Source organism: Cyprinodon variegatus, unplaced genomic scaffold, assembly GCF_000732505.1.
Source record: "Cyprinodon variegatus isolate N-32 unplaced genomic scaffold, C_variegatus-1.0 Scaffold483, whole genome shotgun sequence".
NCBI classification, from domain to species: Eukaryota; Metazoa; Chordata; class Actinopteri; order Cyprinodontiformes; family Cyprinodontidae; genus Cyprinodon; species Cyprinodon variegatus.
This window is the reverse complement of record NW_015150936.1, coordinates 646,863-662,115: the sequence shown is the minus strand read 5'-3', so window position 1 is coordinate 662,115 and position 15,253 is coordinate 646,863. Positions and strand designations below refer to the sequence as shown.

At 39.6% G+C, this 15,253-nt stretch overlaps 2 protein-coding genes across 2 annotated transcripts in view; both read left to right on the top strand.

Moving 5' to 3' along the window:
* Positions 1–435: 435 nt before the first annotated feature.
* Positions 436–3,541, top strand: LOC107094454 (tumor necrosis factor receptor superfamily member 14-like; the record flags this gene model as incomplete). Its single annotated transcript, XM_015390044.1, has 5 exons — positions 436–484; positions 904–1,029; positions 1,113–1,271; positions 1,361–1,445; positions 3,394–3,541. Coding segments are annotated over 5 exons (567 nt in total), but the record flags the coding sequence as incomplete, so codon positions are not given.
* Positions 3,542–12,607: 9,066 nt separating this feature from the next.
* The window catches only part of LOC107094453 (tumor necrosis factor receptor superfamily member 14-like), a 12,845-nt gene continuing 10,199 nt past the window's right edge, over positions 12,608–15,253 (top strand). Inside the window, exons 1-2 of the mRNA XM_015390043.1 lie at positions 12,608–12,692; positions 12,808–12,933. Coding sequence (XP_015245529.1) covers positions 12,608–12,692; positions 12,808–12,933 — 211 coding nt within the window. The remainder of the gene's footprint in view (positions 12,693–12,807; positions 12,934–15,253) is intronic.

Sequence of the window (15,253 nt, the reverse complement as noted above, 5' to 3'; positions counted from 1 at the left end):
AGCGCTTAATGGGGGGAGCTGGGCCTTTGTCTTAATGAAGGTGCTGTCATGATCGATTTAAGAGATCTGACCCACATGCAGAGAACCACTCAGAGAACCAGGGGAAAAGTTTTACAGATTTATTGAGGAGAATGTACAGGAGTTGAATCTGGAACTCAAAGAACTGGTGAACCTGAAATGGAAAGTCTGGAGAGGAGATCACAATGATCAATTCATGAGCCATAGGAAAAACTGATTGAGTCTTTAGCACAGTGGAAGCGGGACTCACGTTTGAGGGGGTTCTTGTTCTTGAACTCGTTGGAGAGCGGACAGGTAGACATTTGTTGGACCCTGAGCAGCAATGGAGCGGACTGTCACTTGGATTTTCGAAAGGGACTTGAACTGAACGTGTGGAAGTTTTCCCCTGCTCAGTGTGAACTCTGTTAATCCTTCCAGGGGGAGAAGGCCAGGCATCCAGTTGCACAGGAAGGCTTCCAGCCGAAAGGCAAAGACAAAACAAAGTTAGACTCAGAGAAATAAAGGCTCAGATTAGACTCAGCTAAACTCAGCTTGGCTAGAGTACCCAAAACTGGCAAACACTCTGGCGCCGAAGTAGTCCGCCGCTCAAATACTCTTCAGTGATGAACCAAAGAGCCGCAGGTGTGCAGGAAGGCCAACGAGAACAGGGCAGCACCTGGTGGTGGAGGGAGAGAAAAACACACAAACAACCCACACAAACTGGATTCCTAACAGGTGCTGTCTGTCTTTGATTGGTTGAAGTTTGGCGAGGGACATTAGCAGGTGTTCTAGGTCCAATTTGACTGGTAGCTTCTACCTATAACTCCACCTCAGAGAGTAATCTCACTTCAACCTTGATCAGAGTCTTAGATATAAATAGATAATCCTATTGTTCTGTTTTTGTAGGAAATGTGGTGGGCACAGACTGCGATGCTCAGTTTGGAACACGCTGCATTCCCTGTGAGACGGGAACCTTCATGAACGAACCCAACGGCCTGACCAGGTGTTTCTCCTGCTTCTCCTGTGATCCAGGTATAGAAAGTTTACAGAGAAACTAAAAAAACTGGATTTTAACTGCATCTGAAATAATGACAATGAGTGTTATAATCTCCCAGGCTCTGGACTCTCTATCAAGCAGAACTGCACGTCTATATCAGACACAGTCTGTGATGTTATACACGGATATTTCTGTAAAAGCTGGACAGACAGTGCAGGATGCAGCAAAGCAGCAAAACATTCAGCCTGTAAACCTGGACAGAGAATAAAGCTTCCTGGTGAGAATGAATTCATGAAATTACAGCTTTTTAAATGTCGAATAACTGCTGATGTGTTTCTGGGTAAAACGTTGTTGGGGTTTTTTCAGGGACCAGCAGAGATGACACCGTGTGTGAAAACTGCGAAGAAGGAACCTTTTCTCCAGATGGGAGGAACTGCATTCTGTGGACACAGTAAGATAATGACACCTTTCAGGTCTTCCTTTCATTATAACTGAAAGGACTTTGATTGAGGAGTTTGACACTGATCCTCCAATAAGACTCCACGAATAACCTGGGTAGACAGAAACTAACAGAGCAGAAAACCTGAGGAAAAAATGTTGTTAATCATTTAATCCACTAAAGCATGCATTATATTAACGCTTGTCCTTACAAGTTTGAATTTTTAAATCTTTAATCTTTAAAACTTAACCAATGGTTAAACCTTAACCAGTTGATGCAGAAGGCAGGCTGCACTACAAAGCAGGATGTAAAGGCCTCTCCACCCAGAATCATATCAGAGCTGCTATGGCTGCAGTTTCATGTTACGTTCACTGTCCATCCCTGCAGGAGATTTCCCCAAGTCTTTGCCACTATTTGAAACTGTTGAGCACATACCTCTGCAGTGACATCATTCTAGTTTAATTAAGGTTAAAGCAAATCCCGTTCCAGTTCCAGTGAGGTGATGGGCCGTCACACTTTGCTCACTGAGGTTTATTCTTTACTTTAAACAACTTCTCTCCTGCAGTGTGACCAGGCCACAGCATTTTTGCTGCCTGTTTATAGTTGAAAGTGTCTCTTTATCAACAGACTTGAAAGTTGAGTTCAGTGCTTTTAGCGATTTCCAAACCTCTCCATTTATCCCGGGTGGTTGGTTGGCCCGGGTGGTGATGTTGTTTTTGATGCTGATGTCCTCAATGCATTTGTTAATATAGGCTGACACAGTCATAGCATACTCATCAATATTTAATAAGTTGTCATATGTTGTTGCAGCCTTGAAAATGTTCCAGTCAGAGCATTCAACACAGTCTTGGAGTGTTTCCATGGCGCCCTCAGACCTCACTCTGATCTCTTTAACTGTCGGTTTAGCCCTGATCATCTGGGGCTTATATGCAGGGATAAACATGACAGATAGGTGATCCGAGGTGGGGGCGGGGGGCTGCTCTGAATGCACCTTTGATCAGAAACTCAATGTCTGGAGAGCAGAAGCTGATGACTGATCTTGCATTTTTAAACCAGATGTTGTTGATATACACACAGAGCCTACCACCCCGAGTCTTACCACTTAGTTCTTTGTTTCTATTGCCGCGGTACAGCGTTAGCCCCTCCAGGCTAATAGCATTGTCCGGTATTGGTGGATGCAGCCAAGACTCAGTCAGAATGATGGCACAGCAGTTACATATCTCCTTTCTTGAAGACAGTTCCAGTCTGAGATGATCCATTTTGTTTTCCAGCGAGCGGGTATTGGAGAGCAGGATTGATGGAAGTGGAGGTCTGGGAGGATTTCTCTAAAGCTTCACAGTTAGCCCCCCTCTGCAGCCTCGCTTTCTCTGTCTCGCGCATCTCTTTCTTCAGCAGCTACTTTCCACTGTTGTGTTGTTGAGATCCGTCCAGCTTTTTAAACGGTCAAAAATGTCTGGATTTAAAACATTTTGTGACCGTAGCTCCAGCAGGCATTGGCGGTCATAGATGTGGGTTTGACGTCTAGTTTGAATCATTTTAAGAAATTGTCAGGAGGAGCTGTTCTTGGCCGCTGCCTTGGAGCACCCTCATGGTAACCCCGATATTATTCCATGTATACCACCTTATTAACTTTTTTTTACAGCTCTTAGTCCAGTGTTTTTCTGTTTCCTCAGTAGAATTTATTAGTAGTTCTTCGTCTACTTGCTCTGACACTGAGCTCCTCCCATCCTCTGATGGAGTCTGAGGGATCAGCGTAGATCTCCTCAGGCTCCTGATCATGTCTCTGCATCAGGAATCTCAGTCAGACTGTCTTCATAACCATCAGCTGCAGTTGGATAAAGATCATAATAGAATTGGTTTCTATGCAACAGGCTGTTAGCTTCTTTTAGCTCAGACTTCCTTTAAGGCAGAGCATGAATTTGTTAAAAGGCTAAAATGTTTTTTCTCTTTTCTTTTTCAGATGTTCTGAACGCCAAACTAAGGTGCAAGAAGGAAGCTCAACGAGTGACGTTGTCTGCATTAATGGATCAATGCGACATAGATATACTTTGCTTGCGCCTTTTCTTGGCCTAGCAGTTGTAATTTGTTTGCTAATCCCAGGTGTGTGATTATTTGACAGTTTGATTTCTCTTTGAAAACTCATGATACCTTTTTTAACATCTTGACTTATCAAGCACAGTATACATTTGCCCATTGATGCTGTACTAGTTACGAGTTTTTTTAAAGAATTGCATCTTTTTTATTTTTGTTATATTGTGCCTGAACTTTTGATGCCATCCTAGGTTATAAAATACACCGAACATCTTCCATGTTGATGAAGGAATAAAAGGTCCAGGAGGTAAGCCAAGACCAACCACAGCTGTACTCTGGTGTCCATTCAAGAGAACCTGGTGTAGAGAGAATATTTAGACCGTTGAAGGATTTATGGTTTTATTCCCAGAGTCTCCTGAGGACTGAGCTCAACTGGGAACCAGGGATCAAACTAACCCAACAGTGTTCAGACCAAACCAGCCCGGTACCCCCATGGTCATTGTGATCCCTGTCATACTGTGGACCAATATCTACTGGAAAATGAATCTCATTACCATAAACAGGGTTTCTGCGGGTCATTAAAAATCATTAAAAGTCATTGTAAATATTTTTAAATGAAGGCCTTGATTGGCATTAAAATTAATTAAAATGCTTTATTTAAAAAAATTATTATAAAATAAATAATAAAAACTATTTGTATTATATAAGATATAACTGTTTGCTCGGATCTGCTTCCGGTTGATCGTAAAGCCGTATGTCCGGAAAAGAAGCTTGAGGCGGAGAAAAGGCTAGATTATGGGGAAATTTCAAATTTTCAGCAAAAGGGGCTGGAAAACGAGGAATTGGGGACATGCCTGCAGCCTGTTGACGGTAAAGATGACGGAGGATTTTGCCATGTTATTAATTAATATATATGAGAGAGTCATGGGTACTTGTTGATGTCATTAAAATTATTTCTAAAGAGCATTAAAAGAACATTAAAAAGCATTAAATAATAGTTACTCATTCCTGTATAAACCCTGATAAAGGTTTACAGCAGCAGGAAACATGAAGAAATCTAAAATCTCCTCGTAGAAGACTGGTTTACTGTGTACTCCAGAAAATGGAGCAAAACCAGCAAATTAAGTGAAACCTTAAACATTACAGACTGTGGAAACTTCAACCTGGATTCTGATCCTCTACGCTATTTTTAGCAAGATATAAAATACTAACGAAAGCCTTGAGGTCCTGTAACTGTCAGAGCATCAGCACCAACCAATATAGACTGTCCCCACCAAATCATATACAGTAGATAGGTATAAAAACTTTATTGTCTACCATACACAATAATGGCAGAAATTTGCCTTTGGTTTGCTCTCAAACAACAATCTAATAAAATACATTAAAATCCAATTATAAGAGTTAATTGCAGACACATCAGCTGCAGGAGATTCACCGCATCTAGGGAGAGGAAGCAGAATAGACCAAGTGGTATTCACAACTTATTCAGCTCCTTGATGGCAGAGAGCACAATTTTTCTTGGCAAAATGAAGTATATGTCTCTGCTTTGATGGAAGGAGCTCAAAGTGACGGAAGAATGGATGGCTAGCGTCATCTGTGATCTTATGACTGACCCTATGCACATCACAAAGTTATAAGTTTGCTCTGCTGTGCAGTTTAGAATCCAGCTCCGGCTTCCAATGTCAATGTGTCTTTGAACAACTTCACCCTTGTTTAGTAGAAAGTGTTTAGGTCTCGTGACTTTGAAAAAACTCTGGACTTTGGCTTTAACTAACTCGGTAAGCTATTATGATTTCAATGTATTCCTATGTTCTGTTTATTGTGCTTATATCTGTGAATCTGTTGCAGTTTTTTTTTTCTGATTACAAAGATGTTACAGAATTTTTTTTTATTTCCTTGTAAATTCTCACTAGAATGAATTGTAAAAAATGATTTTGTATCTTGTAATATTAAAAATATCATTACATTTGTAATTGTTTTTTAACAGTTTTGACTCCTTCCATGATGTCATATAAAAAAATTCTAACACACAATCTTGTAGTGGTCTTGTCTCACTTACAATGTCGGGGGAGTGTTTTCTAAAATATCCTAGATTGTAAAGAATTACAGGTACATATGGGGATATTCCACTGGTCCCCATAAGGTAAATATTTCTTGTTTGGGTTGAGTTTAGGTTTAGGACTAAGGTGTGAATTTTGTTTGCTGTAGTGTTGGGTATACCTTAGGGTTAGGCCCTATAAAATGAATGTAAGTCAATGAAATGTCCCCATATATCATAAAAAAAAAGGTTCAAGTTGTGTTTTCTCTTGTTTCCTTACCCTGTGGAGCCCATTTTCTGGGAAAGTAGCACATTGTGGGGACCAACTACTCATTTTGGGGCCCGATGCCTGGACCTCAAGAGCGGAATGGTTGTTTTTGGGTCAGAGGAGGGGTGACCTTTAGGACTAAGGTGTGAATTGAGATTAGGTAAGGCTTCATTTTCTACTCACCCCCATGCTGAACAACACTCTGGAGTACTTTTTTGATATCTCAAATGCATCTGGAGATCTGGGAGGCTTCTTGCTGTCTGCTGACATTCAAATAATGGAGGTCTATGGCGCCCGAGGCAGAAAGGTCCATAAAAGCTTTTCTTTTTATCTAGATTGCAGATATCTTGAACTGTAATTATGGATTTTTTAGCTCTAACATGACCAATCTGGTGACGTAATTTTTGATACTTTGAAAGGCTCTGTTGTTGCATAGATCTTCACTGATTATTTCATAGAGTCAGAATCAATTTATTATTATAAAAACCCTTTTTAGATTTCTAGAATGTAAATACAGATTGTGGGACTAAGCTGATTGTATGATAAGTCGACCTACCATACTCCTTTATTTGCTGAGGGCTGGCTGCCATCAGTGGATCAAAGGTGCAGACTCTTCATTGGACCTGTTAGAGAAAGTATGGAAGGCAGCAGAGGAAACATCATTGTTTATGTCTGGTGAAGGTAAGTTTGCTGGACTTGTTTATTGATTACATTAAGTTTATATTAACATGCATTATGGCCATACTGGGACTTCTCTTTTTATTGAAAGAATAAAGTCACAATTTTTAGCATAATAAAGCTTTTATAACATAAGATTTCAATTGTAACACAATGAGAAAAAATGTTTTTCAATAAGTGGAAAATGTTTTATTAAAGTAACGATCAGCTCAACACTGCAGCCTCAGCCTGAGGACAGCAGTGGAGGGAAGTCTAAATTATGACTTAAATCTTACAATGTAAAAACATGATAGTCTGTCCTAATGTCGGGAACAGCTACAGTCTCTAAATTGCTTCCTGGATTTGAGTCACACTTTACTTTCATTCTTTCTTATGCCTGTTAAGTTTCAAGCAAATATGTAAAGAAGTAAATTGTCGGCTGCCCTTAAAAATCTGTGCTTTTAACTAAGGAAGTTTAAGGACAGACCATAAAGGTTTCATTTGGTTTGCAGCCTGGTTTTGTAACAATTATGGATTATTGTTAAATAGAAAGCGGTGTCAAGTTTCAAAGACTTTGTTTGCAAATAATGGTTTCGTTTTCTCTCTCTGACTGTCAGTAACTGTGGAGGAAGTATTTTTCCTGACTCAGACTGCGGTTGCTGACATGTTTTGTATCAGATGATTAGTCTTCATGAAAAATAAATCAATAAATCTTTATTCTATCAGGTAAATTAGGAAGGATTAAAGGAAAAGTCCGTTCATATTCAGAATTCAAAGTTCTTAAAGTACTTTAAACTGAAATTATTCCATCCTGTTCAATAAATGATTCATGTTTTTAATGTAGAGTAATTTTCATGTGAATGTGCTTTACTGGAGGCATCCATGTTTGTCAAAGAACACTACCGCCACCTACTGGTTTGTGACGTCACGGTGCGGTATCGGCTGTTGATCAAGTCCCAGTGCTGTACGCGCTATTATCCAAGTCATCTTGAAAACATTGTTCTTCCAAATGTTGGCTACATATTACGTGTTTTTTCTCTGGAGGATCAGGAATCAGAAAGGTGAAATAACTCTTATTTTCACTTTTACCCGATGTATTCCAGCATCCAGCTGCCATGCACGTGGGCATTGTCAGTTTCACTATAGCTCTGGTGAATTTCAATGGTGAAGTCCTCTGGAAATCTTCAATAATTGTTGTTGATTGCAGATGTGTCTAGTAGTTCCCATTGATTTTGCTTGTAAAGCGGGGAGAATGGCGCTAGGCTTACCGCACCATGACGTCACTGCTGGAAGATGGCAGGAGGGAGGGGTTACTATATTTTCTTGTCTGTTTCTCAGAGATGTAAGAAAATTTATACATGAATTTACCACCTTAACCGTGTAGTTTACCTGCTGTAATTCTCTAAATTTAAATAGTCTTTATATTGAATAGTTGAACAGAAACACAACAAAATTGGACACAGTTCCCTCCTGAGAGCAAATATGTCAAATAACATTTAATACCTGCATAAGGGATGCATTTCTTTTTTAATAGATCAGAAATGTTGTGATTAAGTAAAATAAATGTATTAATAAATAAAATTAAAGCATCATAAACACATTAAGAAACAGACAAAACCATAAACAGACATATTGGGATATATTCTTATATATTTATTCAGAAAACTTCATTATAGGTTGCTCTGTATGAGTTGTGGTTTATGGTGTTTGATACTTTAAATGTCTATTTAATCTTGTTTTATATTAATGATTATTGTTTATTAGAGGAAGTGAGCTTAAAGTAACGAGCCTCTGTTCGTCGTACGGATGTTCTCAGTCAGTGCTGTACAGATCGCTCTCATTTAAAGATGATTTATCAAACAGCAGAAGTTTCTTTTTCACACTCTGGATCCTTTTTTATTAAAATCTTTTTTTCTCCATGAAGCGACGCCTGATATCCAACTGGAGGGCTAACTTGATCCAGCATCCATTCCCCTTTAGGATAATAATTCTGCTTCATTCTTGGCCTGCAGAATGTATCCTGAATTTATAGCTATGCAATATTAATTTATACACAATACCTACAGTATATAGTAAAGAGCTGCTTGTCTGTCATAAAATGATTTTAATTAAATCAGAGGTAATAATCTCCAGGTTCTTTATTAACTTATTTGATGATTTGTTGTTTAATGCACCAGAAGAGCATCGGAATATTATTACAAAGTGATTGAGAAAGTTTAGTTAAATGTTTAATTTCTGGAACAGCAGATTTAGTCAGATGCTACTTTTATATATCTGAGTAAATGAAGCAGAGATTCCATCATCCCTTCATCATTCATTAATAATAACATGTTTTCCTGTAATCATGCAGCCTGTTTTCCTTCAGGCTGGTCATAAACTGTAGGTTTGTTTTCTTTTTTTTTTTTTTTTCAGATGTTGACTTCCTGCTTTAGGTGTCCTAGCTCCGTTTGTTCTACGTCTCTTTAAAACAATTTGTCCAGATCCGTTGGGAGAAAAGGTCTCCTGTCGTTGAGAATGATGTGGAGAAGAACAGCTTGGATAACAACATCAATATTGCTGGTAAATGTATTTATAGCTGAATGGTGGATGTGCCGTACGGCTGTGATTCCTATGAAATGATCAACTGGTCAATAAAGGAACCAAACTCAGGCTGTCTGTGAAACAGACTGAGGGTTTGTTATTTAAAGCTTCTTGTTTAGGCTAAAATGTCCTGCTCCTTATTTGGGAAAACATTTTCTCTGTGTGCAAAATGAATATTAAAAACATAAAGGGAAAGGGTTTGTCTATGGTCTTCTACTACCAGGAGAAATGAATTATATTTACTTATGTTGCTGTAATTCAATGCATTCTTTGTTTTTGGTTTCATTTTACTCAAAAAGTAGTTTTTAAAGTGTAGAGCTTGGGTTTAGTAGGTTTTATGTTCCAAGTGCTTTATTCAGTTACCCTTTAGTTCTCCTCCACTGGTTAGAGGAATGCCGATAAAGCAGGGGAAATCTCCCTCGGTGATAAAGAGAGCAAAGGTCAAAGTGTGTCTCTCTCTGAAGGAGAAACACAGCCTGTTGGTTCATGATCTCTCTGTTACCCAGAGATACGCCTCCATCAGGTGCTTTGCTACAACATTAAACTAAACAGGTGAATCTGTTCTAATAAATAGGAGTAATGGAGACCTGAGAGTTTTTCCAGCTTAAAGTCAGTGACATCACATTCCAACATAAAGCTAACTGCACTAACAGTGTTTCACTGTAAATCATTAAAATTTCTACATCACTCAGTGGTTCCAACTCTGTTCTGTTAATGCTAATGAGGTGATTTATTTGAATCAGACAGGTTGGGCAAAGGTCACAGGAAAGCAGCGCTGAGGTTTGAGATCACTGCATGTAAAGACATTTAGAAACCTGAAGCAGGGGAGCGGCTGTTTGAAGACGAACGTTTTATAATGCAGCAAAAATCAAAATGACACTCAGACATGAGCTGATTCGCTAATTTCGTTTTATTGATGCTTGCTGATGTCATCTAAACTGACCATTTTCCATCAACTTGACATGAAACCATGTGGCGGTAAAACACGTCAGAGTCTCATTAAAAGACAGTTTCTGTAGTTTTCTAAGATTTTAGAGAAAATTATTAGACTGCGACCCCTAGGGAGTCCACGGAGGTTCTGCATGTTAGTCAAGAAAGTTTTGGGTGATTTTTTTTTTATATCCGCCCCTGCAATTCTTTCCACTAACTGAAATGTCTTTAAATCCACATTAACATGAATTCAACAGACTGTAGTAAACAGATAAATGGAGGCAGGAGGTTTCTTTCAGTCATCAATGCTCACATTCAGAGACACACAGGAGCTCTTTCAAGCTGGGCACCGTTTCATTCACAACACCTGTCCCATCAACCAGGAATCAGATATACTTTAATAATCCCAGGGAGGGATTACTTTCATTATATTACTCCATCTGTAATAGAGTGACTATAGGACCAGTTTGATAGAACAGAATTTCATACATTATATATAATTAGGGGGTCCCCGCTTAATCTCCCCATCAGTCTGGGGGTCCTTGGCCTGGAAAACTTTGAAGACCTCCTGTATTAGAGGGCTGCACGGTGGTGCAGTTGTTGGCACTGTTACCATGCAGGAAAAAGGTTCTGGGTTTCATTCTCTGCCCAGAGTTTTTCTGCATAGACTTGGCATGTTCTCCCCGTGCATGTGTGGGTTCTCTCCCACAGTCCGAAAACATGACTGTTGGGTTCTCTGGCTTCTCTAAAATATCCTTATCCGTGAGTGTGTGTGTGTGAGGTTTTGTGTCCCTGTCTGATCCTGCGACAGACTGACGACTTGTTCAGGGTGTACTACACCTCTTGCCCATTGACTGCTGGAGATAGACACCAGACCCACCGTAACTCTGACACGGACACAGGAGAAGAAATGGATGGATGTTTATTATTACATCCAACAAATTCATTAATAAACACAGTATATCAAGAAAAAGTTAATTTATTCCAATCACTCTACTGCAGCGGTTGCTCTGGACCAGAATGAATGAGGCTCAGGAGCCACTTGGTGAGTTTTTTCTATAGAATCCTGTAAGCTGATTAAACAGAAACAAGTGGAGAAACATGGAAATGAACTGAGGACCCAATGAATACTAGCAAATGACCTTAAGTAGAGGGAAAACTGTCACGGTCTTGATTCTGTAATGTTTTACTTTGCTCCATGTTTTCTAGTTTTATTGGTTTAATTCCTATTTTGTTGTATTTTCTGGATGTATTTATGTTCTAAGGTTTTTAGTTGTTTCCCTCTGTTGCGCTCTTGTGTTAGTCTCCTTTTCCCTAGTCTCCTTCCTTTGCTGCTCTGTTCACACCTGCTCCCAATCTGCTCCTTAGTCCTCTCTTTGTTCAGTCTCCCATAAATACACTCCTTGTGCAGTCCCCTCAGTGCTGGTTCCTCGTCTTACTTCACCTTACCTCGTCTCACCCTGGTTCCTCGTGATTGTTTTCCCCTGATGTCTCCATGGTTCCAGTTTGTTTTACATTTTTAATTTGGATTTTTGGATCCCTCCCTCTGTTACCTGTGTTTATTCATTAAAGAAACTGCAAGAACTCACCCCTGGCTCGCACTGGGATTTTCGGCCCTGGCATTTTTCCATCAACACTGGTCCACTTATGGACCACAGTCCATAAACAGTCAAACGTGTGCATCTTAAATTTGAAACACAATGAAAACACACATTGTGGATTAAGAAATGTATCTTCAAGCATTCAACGACAGCGCCACTCACCACATCACCAGGGTCACCAGATGTCGCTGACTAACCTTTTCCAGCCCAAAAAAATTTCATAAACCTCCTAGAAATATGAAATCTCGCCCAATTTGAACCAAAGTCTATTGATCTCTTAGGCCATAAATCTAAAGAAAAACATTATTTTACCCATAGACGGCCATCCTAAACTGCCAGATTGGGAAACATCCCAACCTGGCAACAATGCACGTAGGACTGCAACATTTTTTTGCTAAATATTCGCACATAAATTCGCCATATATAAGAGGAATATCATAATTTGGTTTAAAGAAAGCATTTTAGTTTTATCATAATTTAGTTTGTTGCGAGGATTTTACAGTTTAAAAAAAAATAGAAAATGACACCATACACCAACCGTCATAAGGATGAGCATGACAAGGAAGGGCTATATATACTGCATGCATCATTTAGGTAGTCAACATTGGATTACTTCTTGAGCTCCTTGAGTTATTTACCGTCACAGCTAGGAGCTTTGGCCGACAGTAAGTGTCGGGGCCGCTCTGATTTAAGGAGGGCTGGCCCTCGCACGCTGGAAGTAGGACTGGCCGGTATCACAGGTTACCAGTCCGAGCCTGGGAGTATGGCAAGACCAAAATATCAAAACTTTCACGTTAACTTTAATGTTTTAATGTAAAATAGGGAAAAACTCCTAACAGAAAAGATAAGTTTACAAAAACTAATATGAAAAGAGAGAAAACTAACATAGGTCGTTAAAAAAGACCCAAAAAGAGCAGTACAGCATGAAAGCAATATTAGAGTTGGTAGAATACATTTCAACAGCAAAGTTTAGTGAGTATATTTGTAGAAAGGATTCAGATACAATAGATCATTTCAAAATTTATATTGTCCTTCAAACTGATTTCTTCTCTCTTCACAGTTGATCCTAATGAGAGCCTCCAGAGTTCAAACCATCACATGTCATCAAGCAGAGTACAGCGTGGGGGACATCTGCTGTCCAATGTGTTCTCCTGGTACGTTCCACATCTTTGCTGTTCATAGTTTACTCTGTTGAATGACAAGCCTGTTTATACCTGAAAGATGCTCAACACACAAACCTCACAATAATTCAATGTTTTGTTTTTTCAGGGAATCGTGTTAAAACAGACTGCACAGAGCTCAGAACTACATCTTGTCAGCCTTGCTCAGCTGGAACTCATATAGACGTNCCAAATGGACTGAAGAGATGCTCGCCATGCTCCACCTGTGATAAAGGTGCAACCATGAGGCTAAAGGCTTCTAGTCTTTTTAAGATCTAAAGGCTGCTGTATTCTGGACCAGCAGACTCACTTTATTAATACGATCACCTACAGTCACACTGATTTCCTCTATGCTTCTTATATCTAAATGATATTAATCCTTTTCATCCAGCAGGAGGGAATGTTCTATCAGACTATTAGCATATTTTGCCCACCCCACTCAGTCAGCTTTAGGAGGTTTCTGTCTTTTCTGTGCCTCCCTAATAGTTGATATAAGGGGAGCATAGCGGGACTGAAATGTGACATTAACAGACTTCTGTTCACTGAGTGGCTTTGGGCGGAAGAAGGGGTTTGTCATAATGCTAGCTCTTGGACTCTTAAGTAGGCACACGCACAGAAAGAAGCAGATTTAAACAGTTTATTTTCAGGATAATGTGAAGACAACTGAGTCTGGAAAAAACTGAGGGAGCAGGGGCTGGGAGCAGGCACTGGAAGGGAAAACAAGTTGTTTAAAGGGGATGGATGGATTATGGAAGATTGTTTTAAGGAGTTTACATTGAGTAGGAGTCCATGAAGCCCGGTCTTGCTGGTTGGAAGTAGATGTTGGGGGTGGAGAGTGGGGACACTGGTCTTTCAGTTTGTTTGGAGATGAGGGTGGACAGGTTTGAGCCAGGGGTTCTGAAGGCCAAGTTGGTGAGCCTAAGGAAGGGGCAGAACGGAAGCCTTGGGGGAGGTAGATCCGACAGCGGTCTTTACCAAAAGGGATCCTGAAGCAGAGAAGGACAATAAGGTCTTAAACAGAGAAGATCCAACAGGAGGGAAAAAACACAATACTGAAATTTCTCTTAAGATGACTTGTTACCACTCTGAGTACAACAACCATCTGCCGTCTGCTTGAGGGAGACTGCTCCTTCTTAAAGGCCACCACTGATTGAGGGAATGGAACCCAGCTGGACTCAATATGCCTGCCACCCTGTGAGAGAAAAAAGGGAAAAGACATACAGCCACTCCACCCAGCTCTGGAAACCTGACAGGGTTTCTCTGAGGAGGTGAAGGGAAAAGTTGACGTTAAATTGTGGAGAGACAGCATTAATATTATTATCATTCAAATCTTTTTATTTGTTTTAAACATGTAAGAACAACAATTAAACAGAGCAAAAAATCTAAACAGGTGCTGACATCACATATTAGTAAGAAGGGAGGAGAGGGGAGGGATGAAGGGATGGAGAAGTGGAGAAGCTTCAGATGGAACATTACATCCTCCATTCATTCCTTATGAGACGGAGGAGCCGCTCTCTTCCAACTGAATAATATGAGACGTTTTGCANGCTCTCTTCCAACTGAATAATATGAGACGTTTTGCAAATATTGTAACAAATGCTGTGGCATTGGCCTGCTGTGTTGTTATTGGTTTAGTTGGAGGTACAACCCCGAATAAGGCAGTAAGAGCACTTTGTTCAATATTCCTCTAACATATAAATGTTATCACACTTAAAACTGACTCCCAAAATGTGAGACACAAGATGCGTCTACGTTAGGATACATTCTAGATAACTTATTAGGGGACAAGCACAATCTGTGCAGCACCTTAAACTGTAGCAGGCTATGTCTAATGCAAATTGAATATGAGTGGATTCTTGACATTGCGTCCTGCCAGGCTGCCTCAGTAAATTAGGTTAGATTAAATGAGCTTTATTGATTTCACAGTGGAGAAATTCACTGGTCTCATATTGGCATAGTACTTAAAGGAGGTGCAAACAAGGAGGAAAAAGGTGCATTAAGAATAAACAATATATATACAGTATATCAAGATAAATAAGGATTAAGGTGCAAGTGTACATGTATCACACACAATGAAAAACAAAATAAAAATAAGAAATAAAAAATACAAGGTAGTAGCACAGAGATTTGAGGTGAATTATGTACAATCAGGATGGATTATATACAGGTGGATTTACTTTTACGTTAAAGTGTAGTAGGTAAGGAGCAACGGTGAGGTAGTGGTATGACTATTATATCCACATATATTGCACAGTCAGAATATTGCACAGTCAATAAATAAAAAACTCTAATATAGTTGCACAGTGGTTGTTACAGGAGATTGTGGTTATAGTGCATTATTATAGAGTCTGGTTGCAGCGGGAATGAATGATCTGCGGTAGCGCTCCTTCTTACAGACAGGGTGCCTAAGTTACCTTAACTCTTTATACCATATTTTTTTTCAGATGTCTAAGTGATTGGGAGGCAACATTAAAGGAATAGTACACCCAAAACATGATTAGCCTTCATTTTCTACTCACCCCCATGCTGAACAACACTCTGGAGTACTTTTTTGA